Genomic DNA, 17,391 nt, shown 5'->3' with positions numbered 1-17,391 from the left:
ATGTTATGTGGGTATATGTGGGGGTAGCCCAGTGGCGCAGTTTTCCTGTTTCTGGGTTATCTGACTCTTGCTGTTGCGAGAGCATCGGATCTGCACCCATTTCCTGCCTCAGAAATGGTCAGCTGCTGCTGCCCAACGCAAGGGGGCAGCTGTGGAGCAGGGGTGGCAATACGATAGACCATTCGCAATGGTTACCCATTGTGCTGATCTCATGGCAGCCCGGGGACGGCTGCCCAGCTTGCGGGACGGCTGCGGAGCAGTCACATCCCAGGGTTGGCTGAGGCTGGGCGGTTTGCGCCCACGGTGTATGCCCTCTCCAAATTGAGAATAAGTTGCTGATGGTTGAGGGCTCTCTGTTCCCTCTGTTAGAGGCACACTTCGAGTGGGATTAAATACTCAGTTTGCGACAGATACGGAAAAGGTTGTGGAGCTGTCACCCTAGACACTGGTGCTTACCCTGATCACTACAAGAGTTCAAGTCGGTCAGCTCCATAGCATTGTGGCCTTAAAGATCCACGCTTTCCCTTGAAAAATCACCAAAGGACCTGCTGATTTCAACATAGTAATAATTCCATGAAAAATGTTGGAATCAGCTGGATTGATGTTCTCTGGGTTTGTCGTTTGGAGAGTTGAACTCTTCTGATGAGCATGTGCTCCAGTGCCTTCTTTATCGGGTTTGTGAATTTTACAAAACTTGTTTCACAAGGCTTATGACTTGTGAACCATATGGGTTGGAATTTTACACAAAGTATGGTGTAAAACATAATTTTACAGGGATTTTGGACTTTTCTTGGCCCTTGTAAAGTATACGTTGTAACACATACACTGTAAACATACTATGTACAGGGGACTTATGTAATATTACACTGCATGTTTCACAAACCTTGTGACACCACATCTGTAATTTCAACATTCCAACTCAGATATATATTTTTCCGGCGTACAGGTTACAAGCCTTCTTTTACAAGCCTGTATTTGGCCGGAAAAATGTATGCCCTCACGATCATGGTTGAATTTTGCACGCCTCAACAGTTTCATTACGATGGATGCCCAGCCACTTATAGGTTTGTCCCTCCCACTCGTTTGTTCCTCCACCTCTGTGTTTCCGGCATTGGCTGATTTATCCATCCTTCCGGCAGCTCTAACAAGACAAGATTCAAGGCGGCTTACTATTTTCACCTCTCTGAGTCCGTGATTATTCCAGCCATGTCGGACAGCGGTAGCAATCACAAACATTTATCCCAGCCCAATTCTCCCAAAGACCCTGACAACAGGACGGTACGTCAACCTCTTGCAGGCTTCACGGCCGGAAATCGACTAGACCTATGCTCACGCATCTCTCATCCAATGCAAACGTGTAGGGGAAATGTTCACCCGCAAAGACATACAATACGATCTGATGAGCAACATTTTGTAAGTCCCCAGACGCCGTCCCCAGAATCGGGATCTGAAGAAGGATGAAGAAGATCTGACGTCGACGCTCAATTGCTTGTGGCGATCAAGTAACGACCGCACTTTTCAGTTCACGAGTCCCCTCGATTGACGGGCCATATCCTTCAAGGAACTCTACGTCGAAACCCTATCCAGATTCAGTAAGGCTGCCAAAAGTACGGTCAGGCAGCTAGACAACAACCCGCAAGTGAGTCTGTCTGCCTGCCTTTTTGCTCATCTCAGAAAGATCTGCTTTTTCCCCTGCCTGCTATCTAACTGACTCATCTACCGACAATCCGAGCTAGTGGGCGACAAACTTTTGCATCGCGTCATTCCTCATCAATATTGGCCGAATCAATACTACCGTGGCGTGTGAGTCGCCTGGCTTGATCACTCGTGCTGGCTCAAAAGCTGATGGAAATACTGACTTCTATCGGCGCAGTCTATCCCGAGCTCAGGGCCTACATGAGGACTTACCATCCTGTCCCGTGTCTCCAGAAGGATGAATACTGCCGAACAAATCTACAAGATGCCCCAAGGATCAAGACCATGCTGAAATCCTGCCAACTACCTTCCGAGTTCAACAACAAACCCAAATCATTACCAGATATTGCAAAGAGAAGCGTCAGTCTTGGAGAGTCTCAACCAATTACTGATCTGTCAGGCTTACTTCTTATGTTGTTGCTTGATATCACCACAGGCCCTTGGGTATAGACCTCCAACAACTGTTGTCAATCTGATTTTTGAACTATTTGGCGTCGAACCTGTGAGTCTCTGCAATCGACTGTTAAGCCTGAAACTGACAATGCTGACATACACATTGAGCTGGTCGCAGTATGTTAGCATGAAGTATTTTCCCGAGGGCTTTGTGCTGCACGACCTCTTCTCACCCAACACGTAGGCCGTTTTACCCATCCGTTTACCTTCATCGTGCACATGAAATACTCTCAATCTTACAGCCCCCAACTTGACATACACACCTTCCAGGATCCCGACGAAACTAAGGGCATACACATTCCTTTGGCTAATGCATCATTTCCTGGAAGACCCCTCGGCAATAACCAATTTCCAACACGAGTCGAAGATTGAGGCGTTCCAGATTTCCCGACTGGAAGATATCCAGCCCGACTTGTCCCTTGGCGATAGCCCTGAAAACGTGGACACCCCAGAAGAGATCAAGTGGGGCAAAGATATGCAAAACTATCGGAGGGAGTTCTTGAAGAAGTGGAGGGGCATATAGCCCGAATATAGCCGGCTATGTATCCCCAAAAGCATAAAGATGGATGGACAAGTTTAAGTTATCGGTCGGTGCATCGATTGGCGACCTGATCAATCCATGATGCCAGCCATATTCCGCTTCTGCGCAGCCGAAGTGCTGAGTTTTCTTGTGATCACACTAGCCTCTCCCACTCGGAAACTGGCACCCATCGCATCTCATATTTGGGTGTTTTAGGAGAGGGATGGTGGGCAGTTATCTATGGTTTCTTATTGTTTTTTTTTGTTTCCTGCTTTGCAATTTGTCACTTGCAAAATTTTATATGGCTCGTAAAATTCTGGTTTCCTTTGGCCTGATGAGAATTTTGCAACCGTTGTGAGGACAAAGATGTATCCCTTGTAAGTGAAGCCTTGTGAATTTGAAGCTTTTTAGCCCCACGAGCTTTTTTGCAAGGCTTATTCTTTACGAGGGAGGTCCTTGTAAGAGAATCACTTGTGAAATTACATTTCAGTCCCTTTGACAAAAAAATTGCAAGGTATCTTTTACAGTGCTTGTTTCACGATGGTGGAAAATATGGGAGGAGGCGTGGAAAATTATGAATGCCTCCCGGCTTGTCGTAATTTCACAATGGATGCAGTTTACAAGGCTTATGCCTTGTAAAAAAAGGGTTGTAAAATTCTACCCCCCCCTTCTTTATCGCTAAAAAATGCCATTTGTTGTTCCCTCAGAGTTCACACCGAATGGTGTGGTCAAAGGGGGCCTGCAAGGGTTTATCTTCTGACGAGATTGATTTGAAAATACAGATTTTTTCATCCGACAAGTCACTTTCGAGTCTCATGAGTATCCCGCGGCTCTTGACAATCTCGCCAGGCCGGTTGGTGCGGGTGACGGATGCGGATGAGGAGGTGAGCAGTCTTTGTCCAACATCCCCAGACCAACGCTCACATCCGCCAGATTCTGTTCCGTAGGTCTTCGCCCTGTATACCGGCCTGGCAGGTTCGTCCGAGCGCGCTTCAGAATTCGACGCGGCCAAGAGCGAGCAGGCCCGCCGCCATCCAACCCAGGCTGGCTCGTTGGGCTTTGTCGACTCGGGCGCGTCGACGATTGGTATCCGACTCGAGATCCGTCCGCCGACGCAGCAGGCCCATGGGCAGTCAATGACGGGGCGTAACACGAAGAAGGGGAGGAAGGCGAAGACCAGCTCGTCGAGCCAGGGCGGTCGAGAGATCGAAGTCGAGCTCAAGCAGGACATCTTCGCCACCAAGTATCGCAGCGGAGACACCGGATCGCTCGTCTGGCGAGCCAGCATCGACTTCGCCGAGCTTCTGTGGTACGAGCTCCTGTTCCCCTCGCCGCACGCGCCATCGGGGCCGGGTGAGGACGAGGACACCTGTTGGAGAGGATTCTTGGACATGGCTCGGCTGACGGAATCCAGTCGGATCCTGGAGCTTGGGGCCGGCACTGGCAGTCTAGCCATCCTCTGCGCCGGAATGTTCCCCTCGGCGTCGAGGGCCTCGTGGACGGCGTCAGACCAGTTTGATCTGCTTACCATCATCGCCCGAAACCTTGCCCATAACCGGATTGCCTTCTCGACCGGGTCTGGCTCCCAGGAGGAACCACACGCCCGATACACGATCGAGGAGATCGACTGGCTAGCGGTCGAGACGCAATGGCTCAAGACGCAGGGCCATCCACGACTGGCTACGTCCGAGCCAGCCGACTGCTCGTCGAAGAGATACGACCTCATCCTGGCCGTCGACTGTCTCTACAACGAGTCTCTGATCCTCCCCCTACTGCGAACGATTGACCACTTCGGGAGCGTCCAGGAGGAGCCATGTTCGTCGGGTGTCAACGGGCCGACGCTTGTGCTCGTCGTCTCCGAACTGCGGTCCAGCGACGTGGTCGAAGCTTTCGTCCGCCACTGGCTCGCTCTCCGTCCTGCCTGGACCCTCTGCCGTCTCCCCATCCAGTCCCTCCGCCCCGAACTCAACCTCAACCTTGCTAAGCCCCGCTACGTCGTCTGGTGTGGCTGGAAGAATTGAGCCGCGCTCGGGGTCTGCGCCACCTGCTCAGCCAATCGTCCCTCTCTGGTTGTCCGTCAAGCCCCCACGATCTCAGTCGAGCCTCCTCTTTCAACGCGCAGATATCATGCTTTCCCATCCGCCCGCCAGCACTCCGCTCTCTGAAAATTCTAATTCCCTGGAAGAAGCTGCATTCTTGCATCAGTGTTAAATATTCATGTTGGGTTGCGCTTGGCCACAGATCTCAAGCGATAAATTTCTGCCTTTCCACTTCTTTGTTATGTATAAATAACTTGGATCTAACTGCATGAGTGCCACTCATTCTGAGCCTTTATCATCTCCGTCTCTGTACCAATTTTCCATGTTTTAACAGATTGCACAGCTTTGAGATCCCTGTTGAATATGAAGACCCCAAACAGGCTTATGCTTAGATGGCAAATTGCTATTCAAGAAGGCTGCCAACTACCAAATGTGGTTTACGTTGGAAGGACCGCTCCCTGACGTTGCGCCCGGGTCGCGCGGAGCAAAAACTGACCCGGGTGCATTTTGGTAGTCAGAAGGCAAAAATGAAAATACAGAAAGGTAGGCGGATATGTAATTTTTTGGGGAGCTGCATGGCATTAGCACACCCCATTCCTGGGGTGCGCTACTGTGTGCCCATTTTGGCAGATGTCCTACTAAGGAACACCACCAAAACCATAGCCACAGTGCCCCAAAGGATCCCAAAATTTTACAGTGCACATATTGAGCTCTCAAAACAATATGGTGAGCTGCATGGCATTTGGGGTGTGCTACTGTGTACCCATTTTGGCAGGTGTCCTACTAAGGAACACCACCAAAACCATAGCCATGGCACTGCAAGAAAAACTCTAGAAACTGCTTGCAGTTGAGATGCAGCAAGCTTGAATCAAGCCTCAGCTCAAGCTGGAGTCAAGCACCCAAAGTACATGCTGGTGCACCTTGAGTGTGTACCTTGTTCAGTATCTCAATGCTGAACATGCAGTAGGCTGAGGCAAATGTTCAACCTTGCAAATGAGCATACCCCTGAGCAACCTTTTATTTGCTTTTAGTAAACAGTTCATTTGCCATTGAATCCAGCCAGAATAGCATAACAGGGGTATGTACACATAAAAGGGATATCCACATATGAAAGGAATATGTATGCATGAAAGGGGAATGTGATAAGGTGTATTACCAATTAAAAGACACAAATTATTAAGGTTTATGTATGCATGAAAGGGCTATGTATGCATGAAAGGGCTATGTATGCATGAAAGGGCTATGTATGCATGAAAGGGCTATGTATGCATGAAAGGGCTATGTATGCATGAAAGGGCTATGTATGCATGAAAGGGCTATGTATGCATGAAAGGGCTATGTATGCATGAAAGGGCTATGTATGCATGAAAGGGCTATGTATGCATGAAAGGGCTATGTATGCATGAAAGGGCTATGTATGCATGAAAGGGATATGTAAACATCACCTGAATGATGAAAGGGGTATTGAAAGGGATCTAAAAAACTCAAAGGGGACATGTAAACATCAAAGGGTCATGAATGTATGATGAAAAGGGTAGGTACACATTTTGAAAGGGATACATGCACATGAAAGGCATACACACACATGAAAGGGGTATGTGCACATAAAGGGGTATGTACACATTATGAAAGGGGTGAATGCGCAAAAAAGGGACATGTGCACATGAAAGGGTATGTGCACATGAAAGGGTATGTGCACATGAAAGGTTATGTGCACATGAAAGGTTATGTGCACATGAAAGGGGAATTTTCACATGAAAGGGGAATTCACACAGGTATTAACTCAGTATTTTGGAGCCTGCATGTACTCAGTTTTTTGTACCTCAGACTCACTCTTGCATAAATTATACAATTTGCATGGAATCAACCATAGCTTGATTCTTGCATGAGGCACAGCTTGCCTTGAGCTCTTGCATCTCAACTGCAAGCAGTTTCTAGAGTTTTTCTTGCAGTGTGGCACCCCAAAGGGTCCGAAAATTTTACAGTGCACAGATTAAGCTCTGAAAATGATATGATGAGCTGCATGGCATTATTAAACCTCAGGAATGGGGTGTGCTACTGTGCACCCATTTTGGCCGGTGTCCTACTAAGGAACACCACCAAAACCTTAGCCAAACCCACTACTGGGGTGTGCTAATGCCATGAAGCTCATCATATTGTTTTCAGAGCTCAATCTGTGCACTGCAAAGCTTTGGGACCCTTTGGAGCACCATGGCTATGGTTTTGGTGGTGTTCCTTAGTAGGATATGGACCAGCCAAGATGGGTGCACAGTAGCACTATCCATTCCTGAGGTGTAATAACTCCATGCAGCTCATCATTTTTTTTTTTCAGAGCTAAATCTGTGCACTGTAAAATTTTGGGACCCTTTGGGACACTGTGGCTATGGTTTTGGTGGTATTCCTTAGCTTTCTGTGTTGAGAGCTAGTTGTCTATGTAAGAAGTAGCTCAGTAGAGTGCTTGAGGCTTTACCCAAATCTTTAGGGCTTAAGAGCCATTACATCTTTTGGATTTCTTTTGGTTCAATGTCATTTTGCTTGCAGAGAAGCTCAACGTGTTGTTTGTTTTTAACTTCAAAGCTGGTGTGGCAAGAGTGAAGAAGCACTGGTTGGGAGACTTGGGTTGTGACAAAAACGGGGTCAGCCTTCACGGTCCAAAGGTGCTTGTTGTCCAGGAACCATTTGTCAGCTTGTCAGTCTTTGGTAAAGATCTTTACATCCCCGTTAGGGAACTGAGCCACAGCCTTTACCTTGATGGGGTCATTATCTATGGTAGCTTTAGCAATAACTAAAGCTTCATTGATCTTTTGGCAGATGGCGGCTGCGGTAAGGCCTTCGAAAGGTTGAGGTTGATCAAACTTCTTTCTGATCATCACTTGTCCTAACTTAAACCTGTTGATGTACGAGGAGGGGCAACCGTTGGCAAGCTCTTAGCCACACTGGGGATGGAAACCCCGGCCGCTTTCTCAGAGTAGAAAGGGGTTGGTCTAGGAGGCAAGTTACTCGGTTTTGCGGCAGGCTGAGCCATCATGCTAGAAGAGTGTGGTAGGGACAGATACCTTCTTTTCTAATCTGACCATATTAGACGCAATCTCTTTGATCCTCACTAGCAGGGCGTTGAAAGAGTCTGCTCAAGCAGCTCCGGATGGTTTCGGGACCTGTCTGGAGACAGCCCTCTCAAGACTCTCCAATCTAGGGATTAAAGCGTCTACCACTTTGGTTAACTTCTCCACCAGATGGGTTTCGACGACAGACAGGGAGTCCTCAGCAACGTACATGTCCATATTGGACATATCGTCACTTGTTGCGGGGGCTCTGCCCTGCGGGAGCAGGGGGTTTGGCATGGGTTGATGAGACTGGTGAGCGTTCAAAGTGTGATGGAGGGGAGGAGGCAGTGAGTGGGTCTAGTGCTAGGTTGGATTGCAGAAGGGGGATAGTGGGAAGGGATGGGAAGATGGTAGTTTGCTGGGTGTGAGAGGTAGACTTTTAGGAGAACGTATAATAAAAAGGAAGAAGTCCCCCATCGTTTGTGTTGATTTTAAGTGACCATCAGGTCGGGGGCTGGACGTTGCCGGTTATCCGTTCCGAGTCCAGCAGCTCGCATGGCTTCTTCCAGGCTATAGGGACCAGCGGCGAGCTCTTTAACCCTGCATTCAAAGTGAACAACAGTAACATTAATTTCGGATCAGCAATGCTATTGAGTCAAGCTTCACAATTTGAAATGACCGGCTCTCTTCCGTTTTCGTTGTTCAATTTTTTTTGCTTGTTCTTTGGAAAAAGGGAGAATTTGCGTGAAAAAACAACCAACCTGCGTTTGTGAACCTTTCCTCTTTGGTGTTCGGTTAAACTTCTTGAATCCACGAAGAACCTAGCACATTCGACACAAGGAAACTTGCCGCATCCGGACGTATCTTCATCCACGTCACCAGTCACTGTAGGGTGAGAGGTTGATCCGAAGTTTTGAGGGACGACGAAGGAAGAATCGAGCTCAGATTTCGGCGGTTTGACGGCTCGGATCGCTTGGGCAAGCTCCATGTCGAGCGCGATCTGGTCCAAGTCTCTCGTATATCGCTTCGTCTTCCGACTCTTGATCTGTGATTTCGCGGAACTGTGCGTTCGACTTCTTCGGAGACGGCCCATCGTTCAGCTTGTCGATTTTCGTTAACTGGTTTCTAGTCTGCCCGGAAGCGATCACACTTCAACCCTGACAGTATCCCGCGTGGGATATCCGGTAGATAATCCGGGATATCTGGTAGATGACCGCGGATCACACCAGATATCTGAGGCCTGAGGCTCCCAGACCTGCGGATATGGGCGGATATTTCTGGATCTCACATTTTTATAACAATCTCATGGCAATTGGGCGGGCCAGGCGGTGGGCCGCCCAAACCCGGCCGGCTTCAGGCCAGGTTTGGGTTGGCTGTTGGACAACCTCAAGCTTAACTAGGCCTGCACAGGGGGAAGTGGGAGCAAGCAGCAGAGCTGTCCACAGCAGTGGAGGCCTATGCCTTATGTCAAAATTCCCGCATGATGAGATTTTTGATTTGGGCTGAAAACCCTCTATTTTTCCTTTCTCACCCTGTAGCTGCTTTGTTGTTCACATCCACCTAATTTGCTTCACAGACAATGAAGGACTGCTTTGTCTGGTGTTTTGGTGTTATGTAGTATTTTTTATTGCTGCTCATTATTTTTATGATGATTTTTGTAAACCATCAGGTTTTCTCCTGATATTTATGGTGTTCAAAGTTGGTTTGCATAATTTTATGCATGCATAAATCATAAAATCATAAAATCTCTTTTGCAGGGGATATGACGGTCTGATTATGTAATACAAAATTTCCTCACCAAAATATTTTTATGATTTTATGATTTATGCATGCATAAAATTATGCAAACCAACTTTGAACACCATAATTGTTGAAGCTAGGACTGGAGGTTGAGGAGAAGAGGAAGGACCCAAAGAAAAACAACCCAGAGAGACTCTGAGGGAAAGAACAAAGGGGACCAAGGAATCCCTCAAAGAGGGCAAAAAAGCTGCTAGCTTGCGTGGCAGAAAAGCACTCACACTACAAGAGATTGTATACCGCAGAGACCTCAGGGAAATGCACACAGAAAGCAGATGGTTTTTATTTCTGTTTAAGCCAGGGATATATAAGCTATTAAAATGGAGGGGCCAGATTGTTGGACAGAAGGTGAACTTTGGATATGCAATCTGGAGGGAGAGAAAGGAGTGACAGTGAAGTGAAAGGGGAGAAAAGAGAGACTGGAGAAGATGGAATTTCAACAGATATGACTTGTTTTGGCATGCCCAGGCTGCTTGATCCACTTGTCCCAGTGTAAAAAAAATCAAACTATGATTTTATAAGAATCATTATAAAATCACAAGATTATGTTCTCCTTCCAAGTTTGGGTAGGATGAACAGCATCATGTAGCTCGTCAAGAAACCCTGACTGGTTATCCTCAAAGCTGTGAGGAAAGCTTGTGATTGCAGTTTGAAGTTTGCTCCCACAAAAAAGGTGGAAGCTCATCACCCTAGTTTGCCTTCCTAAGGCACAAGTCACCCCTGCTGACAATATTGCAGTTTGAATTTTGCTCCCAGCAAAAGGGTGGAAGCTCATCAATCCAGTTTACCTTCCTAAGGCACAAGTCACCCCTGCGGGGACTTTGCTTTGCAAACCAACCAGCCACATTTTTCTGGCTGGTGCCACAATTTGCTGGCTGGTACCCCCTGCAGCAGCAGACTTGTGTGAAGTTCACCACAAACTTAGTTGGGCAGGCATGGGAGGCTGACAGTGGTAATTACAAGTCATTTTGACTGGATGTTTGAATTTGACCATAGAGCTTTTTGCAACCACCCTAAATGAATATAAATAAATAAATCAATACATATTGAATAATTGCTGTGGCGCAAAAGCACCACAAAAAGAGAAAATAATATATATTATCTTAAGATAAAATATGTCAGAATTGAAAGAATTGAGACAACTAGAGTGTTTTTCTTTTATCAGAATCTATTACAATAGGGTGACCAAACACATTTTTTAGATTGAATTTCCTAAGAGCGTGAATGAGAAATTGTACCTAGAAGCAGGCGGAATAGCCACTTGCTAATTCTTTGAGACAAAATAGAAGGAACTGGCTCCAATGCGCTTAGCACGTCTTTGTTGTGATCTGCACAAGAGAATGAGAGTTAAACAACTCATTAGCTTCTTTTGTTCTTTTCCGACTTTGGTATGGCTTTGCCTTACTTGGTTAGAGGATTTTCCTCTTTTCAAACTGTTTTCCTAGATGCAGTGATGTTGCTTTTTCATTGACTGTATCTGTCATATAGTATTGATGATTGGCATCTTTTACCACTGCTTTTGTCTAGGCTGAACTGAACCACTTACTGCTTTCCTTGCCTTGCAGGTAGGTTGGCTTAAGTATTTCTACTATTCTTTCACATCCTCAACTCTCCTAGTTCAGCTGCAATCAGAGTTGTAACATCATCAATTTCATATTCTGTACAGTGCAAAATGTGTAATTCACAATGAAGTGGGCACATGTCAGGCACAAAAAATGATCACAATGGCCACCTAAGGCCCTGAAAAATAGCCAGCATATGTACAAAGATTCTTCATGATCTTCTGCATTTTTTTCCCCAAAAGTGTCATTGCCCAGTGAGAAATGGTGTGTCCAGAAAGGATTGAAAAATGACATTTTCTAAATTCTCTCAGGCCAGTCCCTCCTTTGGAGGGTCCCTGTGGGACACTTTCCCCCCTCCAATAGAGGGACTTAGTTAAGTTAGGTGTTTTGCCAAGATCATCTTGTATTGACTCCTACCTAGCTTGTGCCTAAAGGACTACTCCTTTGAGTAAGTCCTTATCTCTTTTGTATCTACTTGGAATTAAATTCCAAGTGAAGTCCTGGGAGCTTTATAAGTTCAAAACTACCCCCTGTTTCAGGGACCCAGAAGACTCAGTCACCTGGAAACCCCTGCTGAGCAGGCCCTGCAGTACATACCCATGGAATAACTTAGTTATTTTAAACTTTGCGCGCTAATCCGCGCGCTACATGTCCTCCAGTGAGGAACTTGCTCTCATCCTCCCTTTGTACTGAGAGGATCCACCTGGAGAAATCTTGAACATGTATGGTTGGTATGGTGCTGTATGGTGACATGGTGAAGTGGCCACTTTTGGTCATGCATGGCTTGAAATGGACCGGATGATTATGTCATCCGGCCAGAAATTTAATTTAGTTTAATCTAATTTGGGTTTTCGTGCTGATGTAATCCATGAGATCTTCGTCTGTTGACCGGCCTCAGACTATTTCAGCCACGCCCATTCCCCCGCCGCATACTACCACACCACCACCACCACCAACACACCCAACAGCCAACAGTCAGCACAGAAACACCAGCAAGGAAAAGAAAGCAGCAACAACACCCTCCAACATGCCCGCCCCAGCACCAGACAAGGTAAGATCAAACTCGCCTTGCATGTGGCCTCCCATCGACAAGCTACTGATAGATCTCTGCCCACTTCATTTGGACTAGGATGTTCTCACCGGCCGAGTCGGACATCTGACGGCCGAACAAGCCGAACTACTCAAGAAGTTCAAGCTCGAACTGGCCACTGAGGGCTACTTTAAAGTTCGTCCGCCGACGCACCCTGCTATTGTGTATCATCGCAGCTAACCTCGATGTAAACTTCTTCCCCTTGGCTAGGAGGGAACGGGGCCCGAAAAAGCCGTCATGTACGGAGGTGGTCTAACAGGCGCATCCCACGATGATGCTACCCTACTGTTGGTTGCACTCCCCATTAATCTGACTTGGTTCGGTTGTGCTTGATTGACTTATTTGAACCGCTACTTCCTTCCAGTCGATTCCTCAGAGCCCGCAAATTTGATCTTGCTAAGAGCAAGCTGATGTTCATAGATTGCGAAAAGGTTCGTTGGGCTCCACGATCTGATTTCCGAGGACTGATTAGTAAAGAGACTGATGGGCTTGGCGTAAACAACCTTGGGTTAATAGTGGCGCAAGGAGTTCAAGGTTGACGAGCTGTATAACACCTTTGAGTATCCGGAGAAGAAAGAAGTCGACGCTATCTACCCTCAGTTCTACCACAAGACTGATCAGGTTCGACAACGTTTCTCCTCTTTATCTTTTCACGCTTCAAACTGATCCTCCATTTCCACATTCACGTGGAGTAGGATGGTCGTCCGCTCTACATCGAACAACTCGGAAAGCTTGACCTTACCAAGCTGTACAAAGTCACCACGCCAGAACGCCAGCTTCAGCGACTAGTTGTCGAATACGAAAGAGTGGGCAAGATAGCATTGGCTTCTCTCTGGTTTTTGTCATCTGACTTGATTCCTATCTCGTCCGACAGTTTTTGCGTGACAGGCTTCCTGTTTGCTCGATGGAACACCAGAAATTAATCGAAACCTCGTGTACGATCATGGACCTTCAAGGTGTCGGATTGAGTCAGTTTTGGAAAGTGAAGAATTACGTTCAAGAAGCCTCTCATCTCAGTCAGAGCTACTATCCAGAAAGTCAGTGGTGACCTCTCTCTGTGCAAAGTGCTCCAAGTTGACCTGACATTCAATCTCGTGTCCTATCCAGCTATGGGAAAGTTCTACATCATCAACTCCCCATACTTGTTCTCGACCGTTTGGAGCTTGGTCAAGCCGTGGTTAGACGAGGTGACGGTGAAGAAGATCCAGATACTCGATTCGAGCTACCAGAAGACTTTGCTGCTCCAAATCCCAGCAGAGTCCTTGCCGAAGACTCTCAAGGGAAAGTGCGAGTGTTCCGAGGGATGCAGCATGAGTGATGCCGGGCCATGGAAAGACAGCGAGGTTGTCGCGAAGGCCAAGGCGTTGAAAGCCGGCCCCACCTCCACGGACACCGCCACTGAGCAAGCCGCCCCTGATGCTGCTCAACAACCCGCCGCCCCCGCTGCTGAGACTGCACCTGCGCCTGCGATCGCCGCTGAAGCCCCCGCGGCCTGATCCCTCGATCTCGTCACCTTGCTTCCAAGCATCCGACCTCTTGTGAAACTCGCATAGCTGTTCCTCTCTTGTGAAACTCGCATAGCTGTTCCTCAAACCCCCTTTCTTCTCCCCTTCGTCTCTTTCTCAATCCTTTCATCCTTGTTCAACCCACTTCAACTTCCTCTCTTTATTGGAATGTCTTCCTACATTTTTGTTTTTGTTTTATGATCATCATCACGTACATTAACCGCGCTGTATTGTGATCGGACAACTTTGATCATTTAGTCCTTCTCCTCGTAATGTTTCCTTCTCTTCTTCTGGTCCTTGTTTTCCAGCTGATTCCTACTATATAGGTCATGATCTGTAAATCCCATCAATGCATTTTTGGTTACTTGATAGATTTGAGAGATGACCGTGTGCAGAGGTAAAAAGAAGGGGGGAGCGGCCCCTCCATGAGCTATTCCAGAGCCGCACTTACTTTAAAGGGGCCAATTGATTCAGCTGTCAACCTCATCAACTCTATGTTAGTGATGCTGCTTGTGCCCAGACTTATCTCATCTACTTGTATCAGGCTAGGACCCTGGAAGCACCCTGTAGAGGTGGGTAATCAAAATTCCAGGATTTTGGCAAAATTCACAAATCAGGGGGCAGAATGGCTTTTTTTTTTGGCTGTTTCATACATTTTCGTGCGTAGGCTTGAGGTAGAGCTCTAAAGCCCCAATGAAAAGCGGGGATCTGCAGGTTTTAGCCAATTTACCTGAACTTCAGCAGAAATCCATACATTTTTGATGCTTGGTGTGTACCGTTTTTGGTTTTAAAGCCCATTCAAACCAATTTTGTGCATAAAATTTCCCAAGAAAATGCAAAAATTTATGTATTTACTACTTGCCCACTTCCACAAACTTAGCTAAGTCTGAAGGTGGGGGGCGCAAAGCGCCTCCACCGGAGGCACTTATGCGGTATTGTTGATTCAGGCCTGAGAGGAATGGCTAAAAACACCATTTCCAACAAATGTTTCAATAGCTTGCTTACCTCCAAATATTTCATCAAGATTTCTGGATATTATGGAAGCCCAGCATCTTTAATTTTTGATGCTCTTAGATCATCACATTTCCTCATTCTTTGCTCACAATAACCCATTGAAGATGGGGGGTTGCAAGAGCCAAGCCTGAGCTCTGTAAAACATTATTTTTAGCGCAAATACATACACTTGCCTCGAGAAAAAAAATGACAGGTATCCAGGACGGATGTCCAGCCTTGCCAACCAACTGCATGAGAAAATGCAGTTGGGCCTGTTCACTCAAGATTCCAAGGGAGCTCATTTGAAAAACAGTTATACTTCAGCTGTTTTTGCCAGGATGAAGTTTTTGTTTACTACACACCTTGTATCTTGAGTTTGGGAAGTAAGAAAATGCACGCAAAGGTGGCAGGATATGGAAAGGCATCTGATGTGTCTAAGTGTAAATGTAGAGGGTGATTACACCAAGATGGCACCATGCAGGGGACTTAGCATAAAAAAGTAAGGAATATTGGCATTTATCTCAGGCAAATTTCACCGATAAGGCTTAAGTCCCTCCCAGAGGAAGGCCTTTGGCTTCCACCCCAATAGACTAGGATAGCTGTTTGGGCCATCTCGGTTCTGGTCGGTATTCCTTGCTACAATGCAGCACTTTACATGTGTGCTACTTCCCAAACTTAACACAAGTCCCTCACGCCTAGGCTTGGGGGGGCCCAAAGGGCCCGCCTCCCGAAGGGAGGGACTTGCATCTAAAGTTGGCTTACGAGGGGGAGAGCTACCAGCCAAATGGCTTGGAGGTGATATCACCCCCTGATTTCTCCACTAATCCTTCCAAAAACATCCCGCCGTTGGCACCATTAGAAGCACAAGATTCCAAGAACACAGAATCCAGCTTGAAATTCCTAATTAGCTTCATCCCTTCTGAAAAAACATTCTGTAAATAAAATCACACCGCAAACAATCCGACTTCTTCAAGCCCTGATATCCCAATGGATGTATCTGGTGTTATATACATAAACAAGTATCACACAGCAGAAAAAAAAAATACATATTATTTATTTATTTAACATCAGCACCTGGCTGCAGTGAGTCAAAATCCCGTGAGAGGGTTCATGGTCCGATGATCCAAACAGTTCCCCACCTGTCAAGCTTGACTTCACAAAATGAAAGGACACAGCCAACTGCAATTTGCAAGCGACTGGCTATTTTGCACCATTCTTTTCCAAAAAAAACAAGGAAAAGATGCCTGAGAAGCAAGGCTACAACTTTGCCAATTCAGAATTGTTCTGAAGGGCTTGTTTTTTGCTCACATAACCCTTGAGCTTCAAAATGGTGAAAAGTTCACCATTTTCTCAAAGTGCTCATGTCAGCCTTAGAGATACATCAAGTATCCAAAAGACTGCAATAACTTAGTAAATAATAATTGCAGAATCAGATTCCTCATCATAAATTAAGGGGGGTCACCCACTTAAAGTAACCCCTTATTCCTATTCCTTCATCTACTAATTCTATAATTAAGAATTGGCCCCAGAAAGCGCCCAAAAAAGTACGGGTTTACTTCGCGCACGGAGGGAAACTCGTTGCGCACGGGAATTTCTGTTGACTCGACGTCACGTGACGTCGGGCCCCCCTCCGTGCGCGCCACCAGCTCCCATCAAAAAACTATCCGCACACGGGGGTGCTGTGCGGTGACAGGTGGCCGGGTTGAGACACTCCGGCCATCCGGAGGAAACAAAACCCTCGATGACCGGCACAGACCGGTCATCGAGAGACTACATCCCTCTCGATGACCGGAATAGACCGGTCATCGGGAGGCTACAATCCTCTCGATGACCGGTACAGACCGGTCATTGAGAGGCTACATCCCTCTCGATGACCGGAATAGACCGGTCATCAGGAGGTTGCATCCCTCCCGATGACCGGCACAGACCGGTCATCAAGAGGGTAGATCACATCTCTCTCAATGACCGGTACAGACCGGTCATCGGGAGGCTACATCCCTCTCGATGACCGGAATAGACCGGTCATCGGGAGGCTACATCCCTCTCGATGACTGGCATAGACTGGTCATCGGGAGGCTACATCCCTCTCGATGACCGGAATAGACCGGTCATCAGGAGGTCACATCCCTCCCGATGACCGGAGTAGACCGGTCACCGAAAGGATACATCTCTCTCAATGACCGGCATTCCGGTCATCAAGAGAACACATCCCTCTCGATGACTGGCATAGACCGGTCATCGAGAGGGATGCGACCTCTCACTAGACCGGTCATCGAGAGGGATGTGTCCCCTCGATGACCGGTCTACTCCGGTCATCCATCGGGAGGGATGTAACCTCCCGATGACCGGTCTATTCCGGTCATTGAGAGGGATGTAGCCTCTCAATGACCGGTCTATGCCGGTCATTGAGAGGGATGTAGCCTCCCGATGACCGGTCTATTCCGGTCATCGAGAGGATTGTAGCCTCCCGATGACCGGTTTGTACCGGTGGATGTGTCCTCTCAATGACCAGAATGCCGGTCATTGAGAGAGATGTGATATACCCTCTCGGTCATCGAGGGCATTGTTTCCTCCGGATGGCCGGAGTGCTTCACCCCGGCCACCTGTCAGTGTCACCGCACGGCACCCCCGTGTGCGGATAGTTTTTTGAGGGGAGCTGGTGGCGCGCACGGAGGGGGGCCCGACGTCACGTG

The 17,391-nt window shown here is 47.3% G+C and overlaps 4 protein-coding genes across 4 annotated transcripts; 3 read left to right on the top strand and 1 right to left on the bottom strand.

Annotated features, from left to right (window-relative positions):
* Positions 1 to 114: 114 nt before the first annotated feature.
* On the top strand, positions 115 to 2,671 carry PtA15_4A88 (uncharacterized protein; the record flags this gene model as incomplete). Its single annotated transcript, XM_053168814.1, has 7 exons — positions 115 to 117; positions 1,562 to 1,639; positions 1,737 to 1,803; positions 1,874 to 2,055; positions 2,132 to 2,197; positions 2,267 to 2,328; positions 2,419 to 2,671. The coding sequence occupies 7 exons, from the start codon at positions 115 to 117 to the stop codon at positions 2,669 to 2,671; spliced, it is 711 nt and encodes a 236-aa protein (XP_053019195.1).
* Positions 2,672 to 3,387: 716 nt separating this feature from the next.
* Positions 3,388 to 4,689, top strand: PtA15_4A87 (uncharacterized protein; the record flags this gene model as incomplete). Its single annotated transcript, XM_053168809.1, has 2 exons — positions 3,388 to 3,552; positions 3,616 to 4,689. 2 exons carry the CDS (start codon positions 3,388 to 3,390, stop codon positions 4,687 to 4,689), a joined length of 1,239 nt encoding a protein of 412 aa, XP_053019194.1.
* Positions 4,690 to 8,242: 3,553 nt separating this feature from the next.
* Positions 8,243 to 8,844, bottom strand: PtA15_4A86 (uncharacterized protein; the record flags this gene model as incomplete). Its single annotated transcript, XM_053168798.1, has 2 exons — positions 8,243 to 8,351; positions 8,513 to 8,844. 2 exons carry the CDS (start codon positions 8,842 to 8,844, stop codon positions 8,243 to 8,245), a joined length of 441 nt encoding a protein of 146 aa, XP_053019193.1.
* A 3,293-nt stretch (positions 8,845 to 12,137) lies between these two features.
* PtA15_4A85 (uncharacterized protein) lies at positions 12,138 to 13,696 on the top strand (the record flags this gene model as incomplete). Its single annotated transcript, XM_053168787.1, has 8 exons — positions 12,138 to 12,161; positions 12,240 to 12,335; positions 12,411 to 12,487; positions 12,565 to 12,631; positions 12,717 to 12,821; positions 12,896 to 13,006; positions 13,075 to 13,237; positions 13,308 to 13,696. 8 exons carry the CDS (start codon positions 12,138 to 12,140, stop codon positions 13,694 to 13,696), a joined length of 1,032 nt encoding a protein of 343 aa, XP_053019192.1.
* Between the last annotated feature and the right edge of the window lie 3,695 nt (positions 13,697 to 17,391).

This window comes from Puccinia triticina, chromosome 4A (assembly GCF_026914185.1).
Source record: "Puccinia triticina chromosome 4A, complete sequence".
Taxonomy (NCBI): Eukaryota; Fungi; Basidiomycota; class Pucciniomycetes; order Pucciniales; family Pucciniaceae; genus Puccinia; species Puccinia triticina.
Note: the sequence above shows the minus strand (reverse complement) of the source record. Positions and strands in the feature narration are given on the sequence as shown.